Below are 20,872 nucleotides of genomic sequence, written 5' to 3'. Positions count from 1 at the left end.
GGTAGTCTTTTTGTTGTGACCAAGTTTAAGAAAAAGTTCAGCAAGTATTTCGAGTACAACATTAATTGAGAAGGTGTTGGAAAAATATTTTCATCTTTTTTTCAAGTTATGCTAATGATTCTCATATTGGTATTTTAGATGATCGCGCATCATAAATTTTATTGTCCAAATTACGAAATTTTAGAATTGCAAAAGACATATAAACGCCAATTAGGGACAATACTTCAAGAGAGAACAATTATAGGTAAAAGGGACGTGCATTTTTTAAAAAAATAAATGACTATTACAAACGCTAATATATTAGTCGGTAATTTACCAAGTACAAAGAGATCTGCAAAGAGCGGAACATCTCGTTCTGTAGTGATGATATAAAAGTTTCACTAAGTCAAGCTGTTAAACAGTGGCGGGTAAACATGTACACGATTTTCTTTTTGTAGTTGCTTGTTGCAGCGTCGTACGGTAAGTATGTTATTCAGCATCTTTTGTTTTTACTGCAACTCGTGTGCTTTCAAAGATTGCGCCCAAAAGCTGTTGACCCCACTGCGGGAAAAATTATTTGTATCATGGAGTTTTGCCTAAGCAAGAAGTTAGTTTGATTGTTTAAACACGAAGACAAACTGTCAATCAATTTAATAATGGATGTATTAAAGCTATCCCACCGGTCATAATATTTTAAACATTTTAGCATACCGATTCGACGGTCAAATTTACGTCAACAACGAAATAGATGACTACGATGTCGATGAACACATGGACGAAACACAAGAAACTAAGCATTCATCTCACAGTCATGATGCGTGGAATCCTTTTCGAAGACTTTCAGGGCGAAGAAGACGAGTTTCGAATTGCAAAAAGCCCATGAAGCAAAGTTAGTACCGCATTGAATATTTATTTATTTATTCCAAATAAAGCAATTGTTTAGTTTGTAAGTGAATATAAGGCTCACTGCTTGCCCTTATACATGAGTTTTAATTATCTTTTCTATTTAGATTTTCCTTTGTGGAGAGAATTATCAGGTAAGTTTTTGGATCAGCCGATCTAATGTTCTATTTTTGTAGATTTCTGCTGCAAACAAAATCGATCAGTTTAATCGCTTCCCACCTTTCATTGTGGGAAAAACCGGCGCACGCTACTTAACCGCCTACTTTACTGACCCACAAAATATTTGCAACAAGAAAATTCGTAGAAATACCAGAATGGTTGGTGACTTATGATCCTTAACAGTAATAAGACGATGCCTGATGGATCTTTTATCAACGTACCATTGAAAGAAAGCTGGATGTATGGAACATTGTGGAACAAAGGGGGATGTGTTCCAGCTATGGGTAAGCTACCAGAAGCAAAAAAGAATGTACTGGATAGTCTGTAAACCGCTGAAAGACAATATGTTAATATAAATATTTATTGACACGCACATAATTCGCATTTATTTTTTAGGTCGCCATTATTTTTTCAACATGACTGCGAATATGAACTGCTCCGATTTTGTGCCTTTGTTTTTGCTTTACAACAAAGGTGTATTAAACGGATTTGGTTGGAAAATGGGAGGTCATATCAACAGCCCCACTGGCAGACTAGTACGCACCAAATGCTCTGCTGAGAGTAAGTGACTGATACAGCACATATCCCCACCCTGGTGTAAGAATACAAACTTTATCTTCTGTTAAACTTTTATATTTTAGAAATTTTTCCAGCCTGGAATTGAATGGCCCCTATGTTTGGACGATCGATCAGTTTCACAGCCTTCAGTTTCTTCGCAACATATTTATTTAGATATTAACCCTACAAAGAACTTGTGTTAACATTTACCCTATGATCAATTGATGTAATGATTTTCTGCAAATATAATTTACGAGCAGTAATTGTTCCATTATTTCGAACACCCATGAAATTGTAACTATGGATTTTCGCTTTCATTGTAGGCGTAAAGCGACAAAGTCCACATAACTAAGACAACTACACTACACCGCATGGAGTTAAGAAAGTAAGGCTATATTTGGTTCAGCAAAGCGAATTAGAAAAAAAAATGAACTTGAGTGTTTCATGCTGTGGAAACATTCGCAAATAATAATAATACTGCCACTGTCACTTTCAAATAAAAAACATGAATTTGTTAATTCTGTGTAAACACAACGCTGATTTTTTTATCCAGGACCACTGTTAATAAATTTACAAATCCGCGCCAACCTCGTCCCCAGGGCTTTTAAGCTTTCATATTTAGACGAACAAACCCTGGCGACTAGATTGAGATCCTCACATACAACAATGGTCAGCAGCTACTTTTTGTAATGTTGAGCAGTAGTGTAAAGTTCGGTTTATTTTCATGAACACATTCATCTCGTATTGTTATACTTTTACGGAATGAAGCTAAAATAAACATTAATGGCGCAACTTTTCCGCTGATGTATGTCACGGTTTCACTATCAAATATTCTGTTGTTTTATTCATATTTTGGTTATTTTTCCTTAGATCAACTTGCCTGTATAATTTTTTTTGCTAACGAGTTAAAAACCTCGATGTCAAAAAATGCCATCTCGCCTGTCGCCCAAAACCCCATGCTATTATGTCTAGTTTAGCTTCTTTCGACAAGTGTCTTAATGTTGGTAAACCTTCAGCCACCATCCAAATCTTAACATTTCACAACAACTTAGCTGTAATTCTACGAAGCTGGTGGAGTCACGTTAAAATTAAGATAAATATCTGCCAGTTTTGTTATAGATTCTATCATGGAATTGTGATGTTATCACGTTATTAGTTCTTTAAAAAAGTAGAATATTTAAGGTTCTTATCATTGCCTAACAATTCAGGGTACAGAAATTGCCGGTTTGATTTAAATTTTACAACTCAGAACGATTATCCAATGGTGAGAATTATAAAAACAATTTTGATACTTCCGTACACATAACAATACTAGACATCTTTTACAATAAAGAAAACTGTATCCCGCTGAACAAAAACAGCATTTTCCTTTCATTCCTCTAAATTCTGGAAAGTGATCGACCATTTCATATCGCACATCTAGTATTGGTAAGGCATGTTACATTTTCTCCCTCTACACAGAGGAGGAGGAGGCAGTGATCTTCTCTTGTTTAGTTTTGCAACACCAACAGGCTTAGAAGATTGGCGTAGTGCTGTAGCTAATTTTGCATTGAATTTTAGCGAAGTCTGTTGATTTTTGTTCTGTATTGCTTCTTGCTCACACTGTCGCCGGTATAATAACCATCAGCCATTGACTTTGCATATATCAACGAAATGAAATATTACTTTCAGGCACCATCTTTTCTTGGAGACAATTCTTTCCGATGCAGAGAGATCAACATATCAGCTAAATTAACTTATTGATTTGTTGTAGTCAGCCATCATATCAGGAGCAGTTACTTGGATATATTGCTTCTTTTTGGCATCCCAGCATCTGACTTCTCCCTGAGCTTGGACTTCTGAAAATGTTGAATCTACGTTGACACATTTGTTGTTAAACTACTTCACCAGCTAAAGACGAGAATTAACATCTGTGCCTGTAGCAAAATGATTCAGGTTATTCAATTTTCAAATCCTTGTCTGACGTAAACAGACAGTCATTTAAACGATTCAGTATTCCGGTCGATTTTAACTGGAGCATTACTTTCATGGGTGAAAACCAGTTTTCAAAAAAACGAACAATTACCTTAATTTTTCAGAAAGACCTCGGAATGTTTTATGACAATAGCCTCTGCACTACAAAAGGCTCCTTCTGTGCTATTTTTGTCGCCCTACAAAAAGAAGTCGTAAATTATTCCTAATGCAATAATAAGTCGATTAAAAATGGTGCATTTCTCCATTTTCGTTTTAGAATAATAGAATTTAATATGTGCGTTCCTATCAGAATTTGTATTGCATTTTTTGATAATCGCCACGTTGAGATCAATAGCGTTAAGAGATCTATAGTGTTCGTTTCAAACCTTACAAGGGCCGCAGATGTTAAGGCAAGAGCCATTCAGCCCTAAGTTCGTGGTTGAGTTTTTGGTAAGCGTAGAAACAGAGAAAGAAATATTTGCAGGCCGTTTTGAATATGAAAACACAATTTTTAAATATAGCGTTAAAAGGAACAGTGTTGGTTGAAATGATAATAAGGGGTCGAGGGCAAAAACACGTGCTTGAGTGTAAAATTCAATTGTTTTCCTAGAAAAAATAGTTGCATTATTTCCAATAACATAAAATTGTAACATAAAAAAGTATGTAAAGTATCTCTTTAAAGGAATTAAAAGTAAATGGAAAAGTGTATGAAACCGATTAAAAAACTTAAAATAAAACTTGTCGGGCAAAAATGACGAAAAGATCTGTCTTGTGTTGTAAATAAATTTGCTGGACAAAAGTTTTGTCTGATAAATAATCTCATAATGGTAACCGCTGCTGTGAACGACACAATATCAACGTCTCTTTGCTTCTTGTTGTCAAACGTTTATCCCTCTGTTGGCATAACTGGGTAACTATGTGCTTGTCTGGATGTGCAAAGAGGGTGAATAAGTCGTTTTCCTATGAACGTAGTACACAGTTAGCGATGTAGTGATTTCTGTTTCCACTAAGATTTATAGCTAAGAAATTGTCACCAACAAGAAGAGAGAGAGATGTGCATATTTTACATGGCTAGACTCACAAATTTTCAGGGATATACCCTGTTTATTGTTCACAGAAAGGACTATGGCTTAGATGGGGAGTCCTAGAGTATTAAATGGTCATTTTGAGATACACAGACCCCCAATTATGTCTGCACTCTAGCTAGAGATAAGTGAGAGCCATACTTTGTGACTTTCCTGTAAGTAGGGATCTCTCTAAGTCAATATGTAGCGCCTTCAAAAATATGTTATGTTCGCGTCCTCCGACCGACTCACTTTTGGCAATAAAAACCCGAGTTGGTAAGTCGGAAAAACCGGGAAAAAGCTTTTTGATCCAAACGAGATATGTATATTTGAAAAAAAAAATTGTGAGAACAAATTTTCCTAAGTTTGACAAAAACTCGCAAAAATTAATTCCCGTAAAAATTAATTTCTGTAGAGTACTCATGGCAAGTTTACAGACAGGGCAGCGAAAAATGTTGAGTGGCGCTATACTGTTTTTTGGCCCTGGGAACGAATTTTGCCCCATCTGAAAATCCCGGAAAAAATACGCCCAACCGACCGGTCTTCAGGACGCAAACATAACATATTTTAGATGTGGCCTAAGTCATGCCTAATGGTTATGCGATAGCTAAATCCATCAGGTTTAAAATGAATTTCACAAATCCTAGCAAAACTTGTTTATTTATTGATGATCATCTTTTCTCCAATGCACTTAAATTAACAAATAATTCCTTAAAATTTTCAAAGCAAAGTTTATAAAATTACAGCAATCTGAAACAACCCCTAACAATTCAAGAACCCTCATTGCAGTATTTGTTAAAATGACACCCAGTAAGTGTTTAAAATAAAAAAATTATCAGGTTTTTGTGTCTGTCTTTCATCGCCAAAGTGGATATCTTCGTTTTTCTTTGATTTCGCTGAAAATCTTATGTCTATTTTTTTAATCCTTATGACATTACAGTTTGACGTCAATGCATTCAGATTGAAGTCAATCTGAATGCATTGACAGTTTCAAAAACACCTTTAACCCCCAATATCTCTTCAATTGTTTGTCAAAAGTACATGATCCTATTTATTTATTTATTTATTTATTTATTTATCATCAATATTTACCCAGGATATACATTTCAGAATAAATTTCTGCTTTTCAAATGTGTCCTGCTAAAATTAAAATCAAATACTCTACATTATATACAATTAAATATAAAATCGTCGATGTTCTAAAATCCAATAAAATGAAAAGGAATAGGCAAAACAAAAAGAAAAACGCTAAGCACATAGATGAAATGGTGAAAATACACTAAAGATAAGATTATAGGTGTCCATGAGTTAAGCGCCCAAATGGGAGATAATTGGTATAAATGGGTGAGACAACAAAGCTAGTATAATATATGAAATATTGAAAATGCTCTACTAAGAAACGAAAGATGAAACATGCCATATCACAAATGCTTCCTTCTGCTAAATGTCGAATGAATAATCGGCAAAAAACATTTTAATTCAAAACCGCGTATGTCATAAGCTTGCAGTATCTAAAAACATCAAGTAGAAAGGGTGAGAAACAGAGGTGAAAACATATAAATAAGGAAGACTAGACAAGGCTTAAGAGCTTCATATTGTGTTAGGGTCCAAAGTCCAAATAAAGTGTGTATGTAGGCCAAACGATTAAAAAATATGGTTATCCAATTTATTTTTAAATTTCATATAAGTAGGCTCCCTTCGTATATCTATTGGTAAAGAATTATATATACTGGCACCCATATAGTAAAAACCATTTCTTGCCATATCCAAACGTACTGCTGGTAACTTTAGCGAATAAGAATTGTTTCGAGTCAGTCTTTGATGGCTTAGCAGCTGAAAGTGGTTCCAATAATTTAAGCATGTTTTACGATCAATACATTTTCTGACAACATTACAAGCATTTCGTTGAATTTTGTCGTAAATGGGTTGTAAACTGTTGTTGTTAGTTACTACTCTGGCACGTCTATCCAAGGACTGCAGTTTGTTCAACTGGGTGTTATTCAGGTTCAAATTGATGATACTATTGAATGTAATGATTGGAGTTATCAATGTTTCGTAAATCTTTTTAGCAGTTGTATCGTCAACTTCGGATCGTATTCTCGTCAGTAAACGGAGTCCTCCAGATGCTTTTTTGTATGTAGAGTCGAAGTTGTTATTTAGAGACAACTTAGGATCAATAATTGATCCCAAATACTTGTAGCTTTTCGTCTCATTAATCTCCACAAAATTACATGACAATGATATTTTTCCTTCAGCACTTTTCAGCATTTTACTCGTCCCGAATATCATCCATTCTGTTTTCCCTTTGTTTAAATTAATAACAAGATCATTTTCTCGTAGATATGTCTCAACAGCAAGAAGTTCTTCATTTAATACATTTTCAAGGACGAGAAAGCTTTCACTTGAGAAGTAGATAACAGTGTCATCTGCAAATTTAATAACGCTAGCTTTAAGTAGGACATTATCAAAGTCATTAAAGAAAATTAAAAATAATAATGGCCCGAGTATGGACCCTTGCGGAACACCACAATTCACTGGTTGTGGGTCAGATTTGATGTTATTTACCACTACTTCCTGCTTTCTCCCAAACAAATAATCAGAAAACCATTCTAGTTCGTTACCACGTATACCATAAGCTGATACATGTGATACAACGAAACATGGAATGAGGTTCACTCATTATCACCATCATCCTGTGCTTGAAGTCCATTCTTGTATTTGATGATAAACTTAACTACCGAAAAATCTTGTCATTGGAATAGTTTAAATTTGTTTAACTTAAACTTTTTATAGATTGTCATAGTAAAAAAATTTCGTAATGGCTTTTAAAACAATAGGCTTATTTATAATCTGGTCTGTAGTGGTCTGTTTTTGTAACACGATAGTGAAAAAGATGACTCATGTTCAGCTTTCGCTCTCAGGTTAACCACTTTTTATTCAGTTTTGGAGTTTAGCATTCATTCAAATTTTAAGCAGTATGCAAAATCTTATGGTTTAAAGATTCTTTCCGATATAATCTTGTTAAACGACCCAACAAGCACTGTAAAAGTATAATGATACTTAGTCGTCACACGCTTTATCTTCACACCCTTGCTTTCCAAGAGTTTTGTGACGTTTGACATGGATTCCAGCCCATTAGGCATTGAATGACTTTGGGTAGCTTAGAGGACCCGCTTTGCATATAGCCTCGGTCAACTCCGAAACACGTGGGGCTTTGTTCGTTCTTAAAGATCTTGTTACCTTATACGTTGAAGCCACATCGATGCCTGTCAGTATATACTTGTAGGTGTTGCCGTACAGCTTATTGTGCGGCATATATAATACGTCACACTGGTGCATTTCCTTTGGTGATGTCACGTTGAAGTGAGTAGTCGGGTAGTCAATCTTTGTTGAACCGCAAATATTTCAAAGCCAGCGTAGGATGAGATAGCCCTTAATTGGCTTTCTTTTGCGACATCTCGCTGTCATCAGCGAGTAACTTTGTTGCTTTTTGTCCGATCTATAATGCTCTGGCTGGTAGTAAATAATACTTAGCTGCTGTCTTCTTGTTCAGGTAACGTATGTGCTATTCAGGTAGTGCTCATCTATTATCGCATAGTGTACGTGACTAGCCTCATTGATTCCTACTTGCTTTTGTTGTTGCAGCCTGTATACAAAGGGCAGGCATTTTTAGTTCTTTTCAAACTGATTATGTAGCAGTTCCACTATCACTTCATACAGTTGAGACATGGCAGTAATATGCGAGTCTGCTATACCGATCAAATAGATTTGTGTATTATACACGTACGAAAGACGTTTACATCAAAAAGCCGCAGATATAGGGACACGCTCTAAGACAAGGGACGACGACGCAAGGCTTCTTCCCATCTGTATTGGATTTGATGAAGGATAAACTAGGCGAAAAATAATGACGAAACTTGTGGCACTGAAAGCAAATCTGTAAGCCTATAAGAGTCTTGCCGAGAAGGGCGGTGGTCGAAAATCAAAAAGTCTGTTTTATTAGTTTAACTATGAATTTAAAGTATTTACGATTGCAAGCGTAAATAAAGCCTATTTTGTGATGAATTATTAATATAAGTAATTAATTGGAATGGTAAACGACAGACTGCAGCCTGTTTATTATTTCATTTGATCTAAAGTTACATGGTTGTTTTGTTTTTTAAAAATAGCGTTTTTAAATGGGCTTCCCATTGGATGTGTAACACGCGTACCTGCATCCTGATGGTCAATATGGCTCATTGTATTGACCGATTGACCCGTCATTGTTCAAAATTAGTTTTTCAACCTTCATAGGGAAACAGATTAAGTAAAATAAAATATGTCGTGTGACAAATTTTGCTATAACAGATCCCTGTAAGATTTTCACTGGATGTGCAACAGCACTAAGGTCAGCATTTTCCAAAAATGATGACATTATCGAATGGATGTTTAGCGTAGACTAATCAATTTGTAAGTCCCCTGAGACTGTTTTCATAAGCATCATTTTTCAATAAGCGACCAGGTTAGCTAAATGCAATATACGCTTTATTTATAAGAAAACTAAAATTCTAACCAGGCTGGTAGTTATTCTTATTTGTCTATTCTTCTAAACAATAGATCTATTTTTTTTAGCCTGAAATCCAAGTCTGATATTCTTATAAAGCATATTATTTTAAAAGAAAAAGCGTGTATTGCAGCCAAAAGTGGTGCGGTTTAACTATTTTATAAATTAACTAAAATCTTACATTTTTGTCAGCATGTTTGTATAGGTATGACAAGGCAAAAAACATATCATGAAATAATTAGATATTTTTCTAAGAAATAACCATTAAAAACGACACGTCCTATCCTGTGTTTTATTTTAGAAAATGGCAATTAAAGAAGAAAAAAAAGTAATTAGGAAATGAATTAAGAAAATGAAGCCATTCATTTGTTTTTGTTTTTTAAAACAGTATTGAAAAGCAGAAAAACATTTTCAAATTTAAAAAACAAAACCTTTTTAATAAAAAAACAATTTTTTTATGTATCTGTGAAATGTGACTGTGTAGAGGATAAAAATTTGTCTTTCTCATTGTCAACTTTTAAATAGTGAGAAAAAAAGAACCGAGAATCTTTTCATCATCTCTTTTTTCTTTATTTTAAACCATCAAAATTTTCAGACGGCTTCAGCTCCAGTTTTGTGGGTACAATTAGCAGAAACAAAGAAGTTTTACGTTGAAAACAAAACAAAAACCATGATTATTGCTTCCCTTCTGATAATCAAAACATGGTTCATTAGTTATTATTGTTTTATAAAAAGATAACTAGATGCATTAACAAATCCTTGTAAATATATGAGTCCTATAAAAATATTGAACATGGAAATGGTCCACTTTGGACTTAACATGCTTGTTTCATGTTTGTTTCATTGTTTATTTTCGTCTTTTTTCATAGCAAATTCATAATGTAGTACTAAAATTTTCTAAAGTTTTAGTCAAAAAACTTTTCTGCCTAGTAGTAGTAACTAAGTACGGTAAAAAGGTGCATAAAATTTCGCCACTCCAACTCAACAATGGTAAAACATAATCTTAGAGGTTAAAGTTACGTCATTGAGAGTTCTTCCCTTTATACTTCCGTTGATTCCTTTTTATAAGAGAGCTGTATAATTTTAACTTCACATTGGATTTTCCCTGTTAGTTTTAGAAACAAAGAAAAAACACTATTACTAATGATTTAGCAATTATGAAATACTTACAACTAATTAATAATGCCGAAGTGATATTTTATTGAAAGTGCTTACTTGTTCAGTATTAATTTGAGGGAATTATTCAACTATTTTTGTAATTAGTGGGAAGTGTAAAATAGAGCATATAAAAAGGGCAAACTTCTGAACCTGAGTATATAGAGGTTTAGGTTGTATGCTCAGAAGGTGAAAGATTAAAATCTAAGGGGACTCATTATACAGTACAAGCATTTTCAAGAATGTTTTTAATTTTGTTGCTATCTCTAGTGAGTTATGCTTGCACACTTGAAGTTGCTGTATATCGTACCTCTGCTGTTGACCAAATTGCATATGTTGGCTCAAATTCTGGAATTTGTTCGAAAATTGGTGCTTCTGTTCACCTGGAATCAAGTAAAGGCGTGACGTGTGAATGTCCTGCTAATAAAACCTTTTACAGTAAAAGTATAAGTGACAGTCCATCGTGTCGTAGTGACGACGGTGCTGATTTAGGTGGGTTGTCATGGTTTTAATCTTCTTTATAAAAAGACATTTCATTTTCTCTATTTATAAAAAAGTTGCATAGATATGTAAATAAGAAAAATAATCCAAGTCCAAATTAAGTAAGCAAGACTGCAACCCAATTGAGTTTGCCTAATTCTCCACCAATAAGTGATACTGAAATCGATAATAGTCTTGTGCTGATTATTCAACTCCCCTATTCTTGAAAACACATTTAGGTTGCCCAATTTGTACCGGGGATTGCCTGCACATCCTAGATAGTTCTTTGACGCTCTCCAGAGTAAGCACAGGAAACCATTATGCATGCTCAAAGACGTATGGCGGCTACACAATCAAAAGATGGAACGGTAAAAGTTGGGTTCAATTCTCTCGAACTGATGATTTTACAGTTTCATATACAACATCAGAAGGCAAAACTTATGTAGATTTTGAGGTAAGCTTTAACAGAATATTTTGATCAGTAAGAATAAAACATGCCGTGGTGATACCACCTGGACTTTTTAAGGGTGCCACTTTTGAAAGAAGGGATAGAGAAAGAGGAGAGGTACAAGGAAGGAGTGAGGAACAGGTGCGCTCCATAAATTTGCGAGGGACCACACGAATGTAATAAACGTGCAATATTAATACAACTGAAGTAATACGCTAGGGAAGTAGTAGTTTTAGAAAGTATGTTGATTGACACTTCTTCTAACAGTTGCTTGTTGGTAACAGAGAGAACAGAGAATTCAATGAAATTGTATTGGATCCTCTAGAAATCCTAGTTGGGTTTTATTTGCGTAATAAAGTCATGAAAACAATAAATCGATGTCTTGTTTTGCTATCGTTGAAATACTCGAGGTGTTTCAAAAATTCTCTGAACCGAATTATTTTTTTTTTTACATATCTTCCAGATTTTAATGAATGATGATGGGAAAAATGTAACATTTCTTCCAGATACAAATGTTTTGTTTTTTTGCATTTTTAGTGGAATGATGAAAATTCGTATTTACTGTATACTGGACTATTTCTTATAACACCTTACTGTGGAAGTAAACCACTTTCTTGCTTCTTGGCAAAAGCTATCGGATTAGAAGCATGTAAGTTTTACAAGTTACGTAATTGATCGAGTTTTACAATTCTTAGAAGTAACGTAAGAAGAAAAAAAATATTACTTTAATTAGTTTGGTGTCTAATTAACAACCACGTGAAAAGATTTTTTTAATACTTCCTTAATTACATAATTAACTGCTGCACTGTTAGGTACCGAATAAACAACCCCCTGCTTATTGTTTTTTAAATTTATTTCCCGCAAATGATATGTGGAACATTGTAAAGTATAACTAATGCTTTAGTTTTCTGAACACTAGAATAAAGCATGCTTTGACTAAAGCAAGTTACCGGTAACATCAAAGGGAGAGTTGTAAACAAAATTTAAAACAAAACGTTCATATTGTTGTTTTTCTCACATTCGAATGAACTTTCACTTTCATAATATCCACTCAAAATCCACACTTTTAATACTCAAATATTCGTGCATAATTTTTATTCTATTGTTTTATGCACCTACAGCAGCTAAAAAAAAAAATAAAAAGACCTCAAAGCACTCTTTATCTTTACTTTATTTAAAATGCGTTCATATTATTAAGCTTTAAATCGTACTTTAAATTTACGGCATGCTTTTAAAATTTTCCTTTTTTCTTATTTAAAATAACGATATTTCTAATCCCCCGTCTGTTAGGGACCTAAGAGTAACAGTTAATATTTTTTGTAGATGGCCAACCGATTAATGCAATTGACCTTCCCAAATTACATTTTTTTCATAATTTTATAGTTTTGATGTTTTGACTTTAAGATCTTTATGTAGCATCATTGAATTGGTGTGTATATAGATTTTTAACTTAATCCGAGATGTTTTAGATATTAATGTTACTTAATTTTAATTAATCTATTAAACCTCGGTTTCAAGCAGAGGTTAATTCGCACAAAATTAAAAACCTGTTTTAACCGGTTGTTTATTTGCTTAATCGGGAGATTTCACATTTTATCAAGTGCTCAGTGAAGATTTCAAAAATCACATTCATTTTCTTTTAAAAAGTTGAGAAATATCAGCGGTACATCGAAAAAAAACTAATTCGGGAAAGGCGTTTATCAAAAATATATTTTCAGTCCGAAAAGCCACAAGCTGTGTTATTTTTAAATATACGTTTACTTTTAGATACGACAATAGATGCAAATAACAATGAAAGTAAAAAATCAAAAACAGCGGTATCCGCAAGTGTTTCAACCGTTATCATATTTCTATTTTTCCTGTTTGTTTATCTTTACTACAAACGGGGGTGAGTAACTTATAAGATAGACAGGGGTATTAAACAAGGATGGAGGGAAATCGGATATCGAAAATAAATCAGTCAAGTTTGTGATATCCGACGGGCCTCTGGCCAGGTTATATATCATCAAAGCAAGACTGCATAAATTCGATATCCGATTTCACTGAATTAAAAAACTATTTTATCATCCAATTTTTCAAGACGAATACTTTGACAAAAAATTTTCGTATTAAATTCATAACAATTAAGGTTGCAAATCTTTCTAATTTTTTTCCATTTTTATCACAACAGCAAATAAAAAATGTTTTTCTTAGAAAATTATCTTGCGACATTCAAAATATAAAATGTTTTGTAGCATTTTTTTCCCTATATTCTTCTTCTTTGAGATTTTCAAGATAATAGATTGCTCTAATAAAAAAGCGTAGGAGTGTTAAATTAATTTATGTATGATATTCGATATCGAATATTTAAAATTATTCAGCGAAGTAATTTGCTAATAGGTGGGTGTTAATAAATATTATTATATACCCGTAAGCAAAAACAGCCGAGGTGATTTATATTCAACGACGCGCAGCGGAGTTGAATATAATATCACCGAGGGTTAATAAATCTCAATAACCTATGTTTACCTATTGTATATATGTTTTATTATATACCCAAAAGAGATTGTTATAATTAATATTACTTATTTTGTTTTGTGTTTGTTTTGTTTTCGTTTCATTTTATAGTGTAGATCGAAACATTTTTTTGTGAAATCGACATGTTTTCGAAATGTTGTTGAAATCGACACGGTACAAAGAGACAAAAAGTTCATTTCTTCACAGTTAATTACGATAAAAATTAATGAGGCGGAAAGGATAAAATCAAAACATGCGTTTACGAATGTTTTGTCAAAACTATTGTTACGTCACAAGCATTGAATAATACGGGTGGAATACGATTATTTATTCAATGGCTGTTTTTGCTTACGGGTATATAATAATGTTTCGTATTTTTTGTATTTTTTAATGTTTAAATAGTGCAGTTGATTGTTTAGATATCTCAAAACAAAAATACAGGCACTAAGAAGAAATCAACAAAATAAAATTGAGAAAAAAGTGGAGGTGCCAATAGCACCGGTAGTTAATCCCGCTTTTGTTCTGTCCGCATCCGAATCACAGGTGATAAAGCCACCAGCTCATACGTCATATGATAATGGGGGGTCGCACGCAACTTTAAGTCCTGGTCCTGTGACGTCTCCACCAATCTTAACGAACGTAAGTCTCACACAACATCCACAACCAAACCATTCACAGCCGCCAGTTCATCATCCTGTGACACAGACGCTACAGCAATCTATTACGTCGACAAGTAACACACAAGTTCAATCAAAAACAAACCTAGGAACGCAAAACAAATTATTGTCTAGTGTTGTTAGTGGAGTAACAAGTGGTTTTGTTGATTCTTTCAGTGAGGAGTAAACAGTTTATGATATGGATTAATGGATAATATGATATGGATGTTATTACCAAACATGTGAGCATTCTACTCAGAGAGTTAACAGAATTGAAAGTCATACAGAGTAAGGTTATCAAATTGAAATGATTAGGAACTTTTCTAAGTTTATTATATAAAGTTTGTAAATTATAAAGAAAATCAGGAACCTTTTTTAAAATTGTAAAGCTTCTTTTTATGTGTTTTGTTAAGTACATAACATTTTTTAAATTTTTTTTTAACAAATATATTTTTATTGACCTATATTGTCAATTTATTCAATTATAAGTCTCTGGAAAAAATTCAATTTGGCAGATGCAAAAAATAATTGATGTTAAAAATCCGGTCCTTATACAATCTATTGAAATTTGGTTATTCATTGGTTCTGCTGCAGTTCTTGAAATGTTGATCAGAATAATGCCTAAAAACATGTTCGTTTGTTTCGTGTCTAAGTCACCCTAAAGGGGTATTTTCACGAAGCGAATTTAACGGCGAATTCGATGGCGAATTCGCTTTTTAATTTTCACGACAAAATTAATTAGGCGCCAAAGTCATTGTTTACATTAGTTAACCGCGTTCTGATTGGTCAAAAACTAGCAGCTCAGACACAATTCGCCGTCGAATTCGGCGTTCGATTCGCTTCGTGAAAATCCCCCTTAATGCATCGACAGATTTAGACTACTTTACTCGGCTAAATCCACAGAAAAACAAAAAAAACAAGTCCTGATACTTTTTCTGGTTCTTTCCCGAGCCTTTAGGTCCACAAGGGAGTTAAAAGATGAAACAAACAAAAAAAGTTAATTAACCGTGACTATCACGTAAGTGTAGATTGTTTCTTCTGAAAATTAAGTTTTGTAAAATACAAAACATTTTTACAGAGATGTTTAATAGCCTTTGCGTAGAAAATTTTAGCTAATAAAATAGAAAAAACAGACGGAATCAAGAAAAAAAGCTTTGTTTAACTATACGAGCTTTGTTATACATTTTTTGATTTTTCTCTCGTTACCCAGACTCCTGAAAATTTTGCTCGGTCATATTTTACATGTAAAATATGAGATATTTTATTTATCTCTTCTTAGCCAATCACGTTGGAAATATTTTTCGAGTTAGTGATAAGCAAGAAGTATTGCAAAAAGTTTCCTTATTTACCCAAAACCTAAATAAAAACTAAAATTTTCCTTAATCTAAAAGCTGGTTGGTTTATTAATTTAAAAATTTGATTCTGGCAATATTTGGCTGTCATTAAGATAATCAATTGGTGTGCACAGCCTATAAATTCCAGAGTTATAATCTATATTGCTTATCCTCGAACATTAATCCTGCGAAACACTTAATTTTGTGTGGTGCAAAATATTTATTTTTCCCTACAGTTAGCACAAAATAATGACACGAGGAAAGATCAGCCAGACGCGCGTTATTATATAGTAGGTAAAATACAGGATGATCATGTTTTTAAATGAGAGGCGAACTAAGCAATGACTAACAGAACACCAATTTCTTCTGGTAGAAGGTAAAATAATAGCATAGTAGGGGAGGCTTAAAACACTCTTATCAATCATGCTTCCTATGAGTTAAAAGTAACCGCTCTATATTGTGGAAGTTAATAGGAAACTCCTTACTGTACTGTTATTGTAGGATGATTGACTTAAAACTAACTATTTAACTGCTAGAGACGAGAATAGGTTGCCACTTCGACGGCATAGAAATATCCATAGGCCTCATGCGAATCTTAGTATGAAAGCAATAATGCCAAATCAACGTATTATTCGCGACTTTACAGAAGTATCTACATTTACGTATACCTTATCAGGGAAAAAAAAGCCGGGGAAATGTGACTCACTTTTTGCAAGTGACTTAATTTTTCCCCGACTAAAATTTCCCCTGATTATTTATTCCCCTACTTGTACTTTTACCCAATTTTTTAATACCAAACTAAGAATTTACCCCGACTTTTTTCTTTTATCCTAAACTAAAAATCAGGAGAGGATCAATTAGTTCAAAAAACGACATAATTGTTTTGAACTAGATTTTTGTGCTTATTCTCGTAGTTGTTTTTGTATAAAAAACATACTTAGATAAATTAAAAGAATGATTGGATATGTGAGATTATCTACAGAAATATCAAAAATTAGTCGGGGAAAAAGTGACTTATTTGAAAAATTAGTCGGGGAAAAGTGACTTAATTTTTTCCCGACTAAATTTTAACCCGACAAAAATTTCCCCCGATTGTTTTTCCCTGATAAAGTACATGGTTTACTAACATTAATATAAAGTAGCGAGACCGTCGCGGGGTAAAAAGCACCAACGTCAACGAAATGATCAAAAATATGGACAAGAAAAAACTTTTCCTTTTCTCTACATCGAAAAGATTATATTGTTTCACACTAAAGCTGGAACTATTTAGAGCTTAGTATTACACCATGTCTACACGATTTTCAACCGTATACCAAGATCCTGATAGCTATTTAGAGCTTAGTATTAATAGGAACAGTGTATGGCTTAACCAGCCTAATTTCTGCAATCATTAACAGAAATAAAAAAAAAAATGGCCACAATTTGCGTGAAATCAATAAGATCATGGAAACCTATAAAATACCCAACACGAGAAAAAGGCGTTAAACAATGAGAAGCTTCTTCCAGAAACCAGTTTACACTATATCTACTTCGACTTGGCTTGGAGCATGGCAATGAAAAGAGTCGTGCAACGGCTGCCTACTAGAGTAAAACTTCTATCGTTTAGACCGCATTGAACAAGAGTCATGTACCCTGAAGTCGCATAAAATCATTTTGAGTAAGCGGTTGTTTATGTGATGGGAAGAGTAAGACTATTACCGGGGCAGCACGTAGACCCGGACAATTTTTGTCACGCCGTACATGGAAAAAATGTCCGTTTATGTTTTTTTTCTATCAATTGAAATACGGAGAAGTTATCTTGTTCGTCCTGGGACGGTGTGTTTATATCGGAAAAACGTCCAAGCCGCGCTGGGATCCTGTTTAGCTTAAACAGAATCTCGCTTAACCGGAACAAAACAAAATTGTTGGGGACAAAAATTCCTATATACACACAAAGTGAGTTTTAGTACAAATATTGATGAGGGCGGGATCCTGGTAAACGTCACGTCTCAGCAATCTTCCCTTCCGCCTCTCATACAAGCAGCCCATGGATTTAAAGTGACACTAATTGTGACATCATTTCGTACCTAAGCCATTAAAGACACCTGAATTAGTTCGCTATCTATCACAAATACAAGTTTTATACTTAACATATTCTTTTTTCAACTCTTTGTACCCAGATCAAAAAAGCTTTTTTTTTTTGAAAAAAAAAGGTAATCTTTTTTTCGTGACCAAGTTTAAGAAAAAGTTAAGCAAGTATTTCGAGTACAACATTAATTAAGAAGATGTTGGAAAAAAATTTTCATCTTTTTTTCAAGTTATGCTAATGATTCTCATATTGGTATTTTAGATGATCGCGCATCATAAATTTTATTGTCCAAATTACGAAGTTTTAGAATTGCAAAAGACATATAAACGCCAATTAGGGACAATACTTCAAGAGAGAACAAATATAGTTAAAAGGGACGTGCATTTTTTAAAAAAATAAATGACTATTACAAACGCTAATATAGTAGTCGGTAATTTACCAAGTACAAAGAGATCTGCAAAGAGCGGAACATCTCGTTCTGTAGTGATGATATAAAAGTTTCACTAAGTCAAGCTGTTGAACAGTGGCGGGTAAACATGTACACGATTTTCTTTTTGTTGTTGGTTTTTGCAGCGTCGTACGGTAAGTATGTTATTCCCTTTTTTTATAAAAAAAATATAAAATAAAAACGCTATAGATGTAATCATGCTTCAGCATCTTTTGTTTTTACTGCAACTCGTGTGCTTTTAAAGATTTCGCCCAAAAACTGATGACCCTACTACGAAAAAAATTATTTGTATCATGGAGTTTTGCCTAAGCAAGAAGTTAGTTTGATTGTTTAAACACGAAGACAAACTGTCAATCAATTTATCCCACCGGCCATAATATTTTAAACATTTTAGCATACCGATTCGACGGTGAAATTTACGTCAACAACGAAATAGATGACTACGATGTCGATGAACACATGGACGAAACACATGAAACTAAGCATTCATCTCACAGTCATGATGCGTGGAATCCTTTTCGAAGACTTTCAGGGCGAAGAAGACGAGTTTCGAAATGCAAAAAGCCCATGAAGAAAAGTTAGTACTGCATTGAATATTTATTTAAAGTGTATAAGGCTCACTGCTTCCCCTTTTACATGAGGTTTAATTATCTTTTCTATTTAGATTTCCCTTTGTGGAGAGAATTATCAGGTAAGTTTTTGGAGCATGAGACACTTTACAAGAAACTGTACGTGCATTTAACTTTTTAATAAAAACTGGTTGGTGACCTGTGGATAAATTCACATATGCAACTGTAACACAACTTGTTTTTGTAGTAACGTATCGAAAGTTTACGAAGTTGCCGATGCGTACTCAACAAGCAAGACGAACTGGTTGGGAAAAGGAAGAAGACGGGTGCAAAGGTTATTCTCAAATAAATCATTTTAACCTTTCTCTTTGCCCAAAAGTTGTTTTTATATCCCATGAGGTTATTCACCATCAATTATACTGATTTTACGCCCATTCTAAGGACGAAGTCATGTTATTGAAGGCGGTGTAAAGTAAAACTAAAGAGCTGCAATAAACTGTTTCTTTCCAGATGACTTGTTTTACGTTGGCCAACGCTACGTGTACAGACAAAACGGTAATGAAAAGGACTGGGACAGAGCAACTCTTCTTCTTTTTGATGTTCACGGGCATATTGCTGGCATACAAATGGAGGTATGTTGTGACATCCTAAAATTACAGAGATTGCCTGACTTGGATCAACCGATCTAATGTTCTATTTTTTTGTAGATTTCTGCTGCAAACAAAATCGATCAGTTTAATCGCTTCCCACCTTTCATTGTGGGAAAAACCGGCGCACGCTACTTAACCGCTTACTTTACTGACCCACAAAATATTTGCAACAAGAAAATTCGTAGAAATACCAGAATGGTTGGAGACAGACTTATGATCCTTAACAGTAATAAGACGATGCCTGATGGATCTCTCATCAACGTACCATTGAAAGAAAGCTGGATGTATGGAACATTGTGGAACAAAGGGGGATGTGTTCCAGCTATGGGTAAGCTACCAGAAGCAAAAAAGAATGTACTGGATAAATATTTATTGACACGCACATAATTCGCATTTATTTTTTAGGTCGCCATTATTTTTTCAACATGACTGCGAATATGAACTGCTCCGATTTTGTGCCTTTGTTTTTGCTTTACAACAAAGGTGTATTAAACGGATTTGGTTGGACAATGGGAGGTCATATCAACAGCCCCACTGGCAGACTAGAGTACGCCCCAAATGCTCTGCTGAGAGTAAGTGACTGATACAGCACATATCCCCACCCTGGTGTAAGAATACAAACTTTATCTTCTGTTAAACTTTTATATTTTAGAAATTTTTCCAGCCTGGAATTGAATGGCCCCTATGTTTGGACGATCGATCAGTTTCACAGCCTTCAGTTTCTTCGCAACATATTTATTTAGATATTAACCCTACAAAGAACTTGTGTTAACATTTACCCTATGATCAATTGATGTAATGGTTTTCTGCAAATATAATTTACGAGCAGTAATTGTTTCATTATTTCGAACACCCATGAAATTGTAACTATGGATTTTCGCTTTCATTGGTTCAGCAAAGCGAATTAGGAAAAAAAATGAACTTGAGTGTTTCATGCTGTGGAAACATTCGCAAATAATAATAATGCTGACACTGTCACTTTCAAATAAAAAACATGAATTTGTTAATTCTGTGTAAACACAACGCTGATTTTTTTATCCAGGACCACTGTTAATGAATTTACAAATCCGCGCCAACCTCGTCCCCAGGGCTTGTTAAGCTTTTTATATTTAGACGAACAAGCCCTGGCGACTAGATTGAGGTCCTCACATACAACAATGGTCAGCAGCTATTTTATGTAATGTTGAGCAGTAGTGTAAAGTTCGGTTCATTTTCATTAACACATTCATCTCTTATTGTTATACTTTCACGGAATGAGGCTAAAATAAACATTAACGGCGCAACTTTTCCGCTGATGTATGTCACGGTTTCACTATCACTTCGTATTTACTCCGAATCATTACTGGTAGCCTCCTGTAGAATTCCCTGCATTCTAATCTATATTCTACAGGTTACAGAGTAAACAAGTG

The 20,872-nt window shown here is 34.0% G+C and overlaps 3 protein-coding genes across 4 annotated transcripts; all 3 read left to right on the top strand.

Annotated features, from left to right (window-relative positions):
- The first annotated feature begins 347 nt into the window (after positions 1–347).
- On the top strand, positions 348–20,303 carry LOC130636478 (uncharacterized). 2 transcript variants are annotated; one of them, XM_057446216.1, is made up of 8 exons: positions 348–459; positions 686–868; positions 18,909–18,935; positions 19,061–19,147; positions 19,324–19,445; positions 19,521–19,791; positions 19,869–20,035; positions 20,116–20,302. In XM_057446216.1, exons 2-8 carry the CDS (start codon positions 751–753, stop codon positions 20,233–20,235), a joined length of 912 nt encoding a protein of 303 aa, XP_057302199.1. In that variant the 5' UTR covers positions 348–459; positions 686–750; the 3' UTR covers positions 20,236–20,302. The 2 variants fall into 2 exon arrangements, with proteins under 2 accessions (XP_057302199.1, XP_057302198.1); XM_057446215.1 differs by lacking the exons at positions 348–459; positions 686–868 and adding exons at positions 18,268–18,378; positions 18,639–18,821 and having other exon boundaries at positions 20,116–20,303.
- On the top strand, positions 1,034–1,880 carry LOC130636479 (uncharacterized). The gene is made up of 3 exons (XM_057446217.1): positions 1,034–1,325; positions 1,438–1,602; positions 1,683–1,880. Exons 1-3 carry the CDS (start codon positions 1,211–1,213, stop codon positions 1,703–1,705), a joined length of 303 nt encoding a protein of 100 aa, XP_057302200.1. The 5' UTR covers positions 1,034–1,210; the 3' UTR covers positions 1,706–1,880.
- Positions 10,341–14,876, top strand: LOC130636476 (uncharacterized). Its single transcript, XM_057446214.1, has 5 exons — positions 10,341–10,806; positions 11,034–11,248; positions 11,780–11,891; positions 13,010–13,130; positions 14,158–14,876. The coding sequence occupies exons 1-5, from the start codon at positions 10,557–10,559 to the stop codon at positions 14,579–14,581; spliced, it is 1,122 nt and encodes a 373-aa protein (XP_057302197.1). The 5' UTR covers positions 10,341–10,556; the 3' UTR covers positions 14,582–14,876.
- Positions 20,304–20,872: the final 569 nt, after the last annotated feature.

The sequence above is a fragment of the Hydractinia symbiolongicarpus genome, chromosome 3, assembly GCF_029227915.1.
Source record: "Hydractinia symbiolongicarpus strain clone_291-10 chromosome 3, HSymV2.1, whole genome shotgun sequence".
Lineage (NCBI taxonomy): Eukaryota > Metazoa > Cnidaria > Hydrozoa > Anthoathecata > Hydractiniidae > Hydractinia > Hydractinia symbiolongicarpus.
The sequence above is the reverse complement of the archived record's forward strand: the minus strand, read 5'-3'. Positions and strand labels throughout refer to the sequence as shown.

Coding starts and splice junctions, on each gene's coding strand:
- LOC130636479 (XM_057446217.1), top strand. CDS start 1,211: ATGATCCTTAACAGTAATAAGACGATGCCTGATGGATCTTTTATCAAC. Junction 1,326..1,437: donor GGGATGTGTTCCAGCTATGG/GTAAGCTACCAG, acceptor TTTATTTTTTAG/GTCGCCATTATTTTTTCAAC. Junction 1,603..1,682: donor CACCAAATGCTCTGCTGAGA/GTAAGTGACTGA, acceptor TTTATATTTTAG/AAATTTTTCCAGCCTGGAAT.
- LOC130636476 (XM_057446214.1), top strand. CDS start 10,557: ATGTTTTTAATTTTGTTGCTATCTCTAGTGAGTTATGCTTGCACACTT. Junction 11,892..13,009: donor AGCTATCGGATTAGAAGCAT/GTAAGTTTTACA, acceptor GTTTACTTTTAG/ATACGACAATAGATGCAAAT. Junction 13,131..14,157: donor TATCTTTACTACAAACGGGG/GTGAGTAACTTA, acceptor TTGATTGTTTAG/ATATCTCAAAACAAAAATAC.
- LOC130636478 (XM_057446215.1), top strand. CDS start 18,333: ATGTACACGATTTTCTTTTTGTTGTTGGTTTTTGCAGCGTCGTACG. Junction 18,379..18,638: donor GGTTTTTGCAGCGTCGTACG/GTAAGTATGTTA, acceptor TAAACATTTTAG/CATACCGATTCGACGGTGAA. Junction 19,792..19,868: donor GGGATGTGTTCCAGCTATGG/GTAAGCTACCAG, acceptor TTTATTTTTTAG/GTCGCCATTATTTTTTCAAC.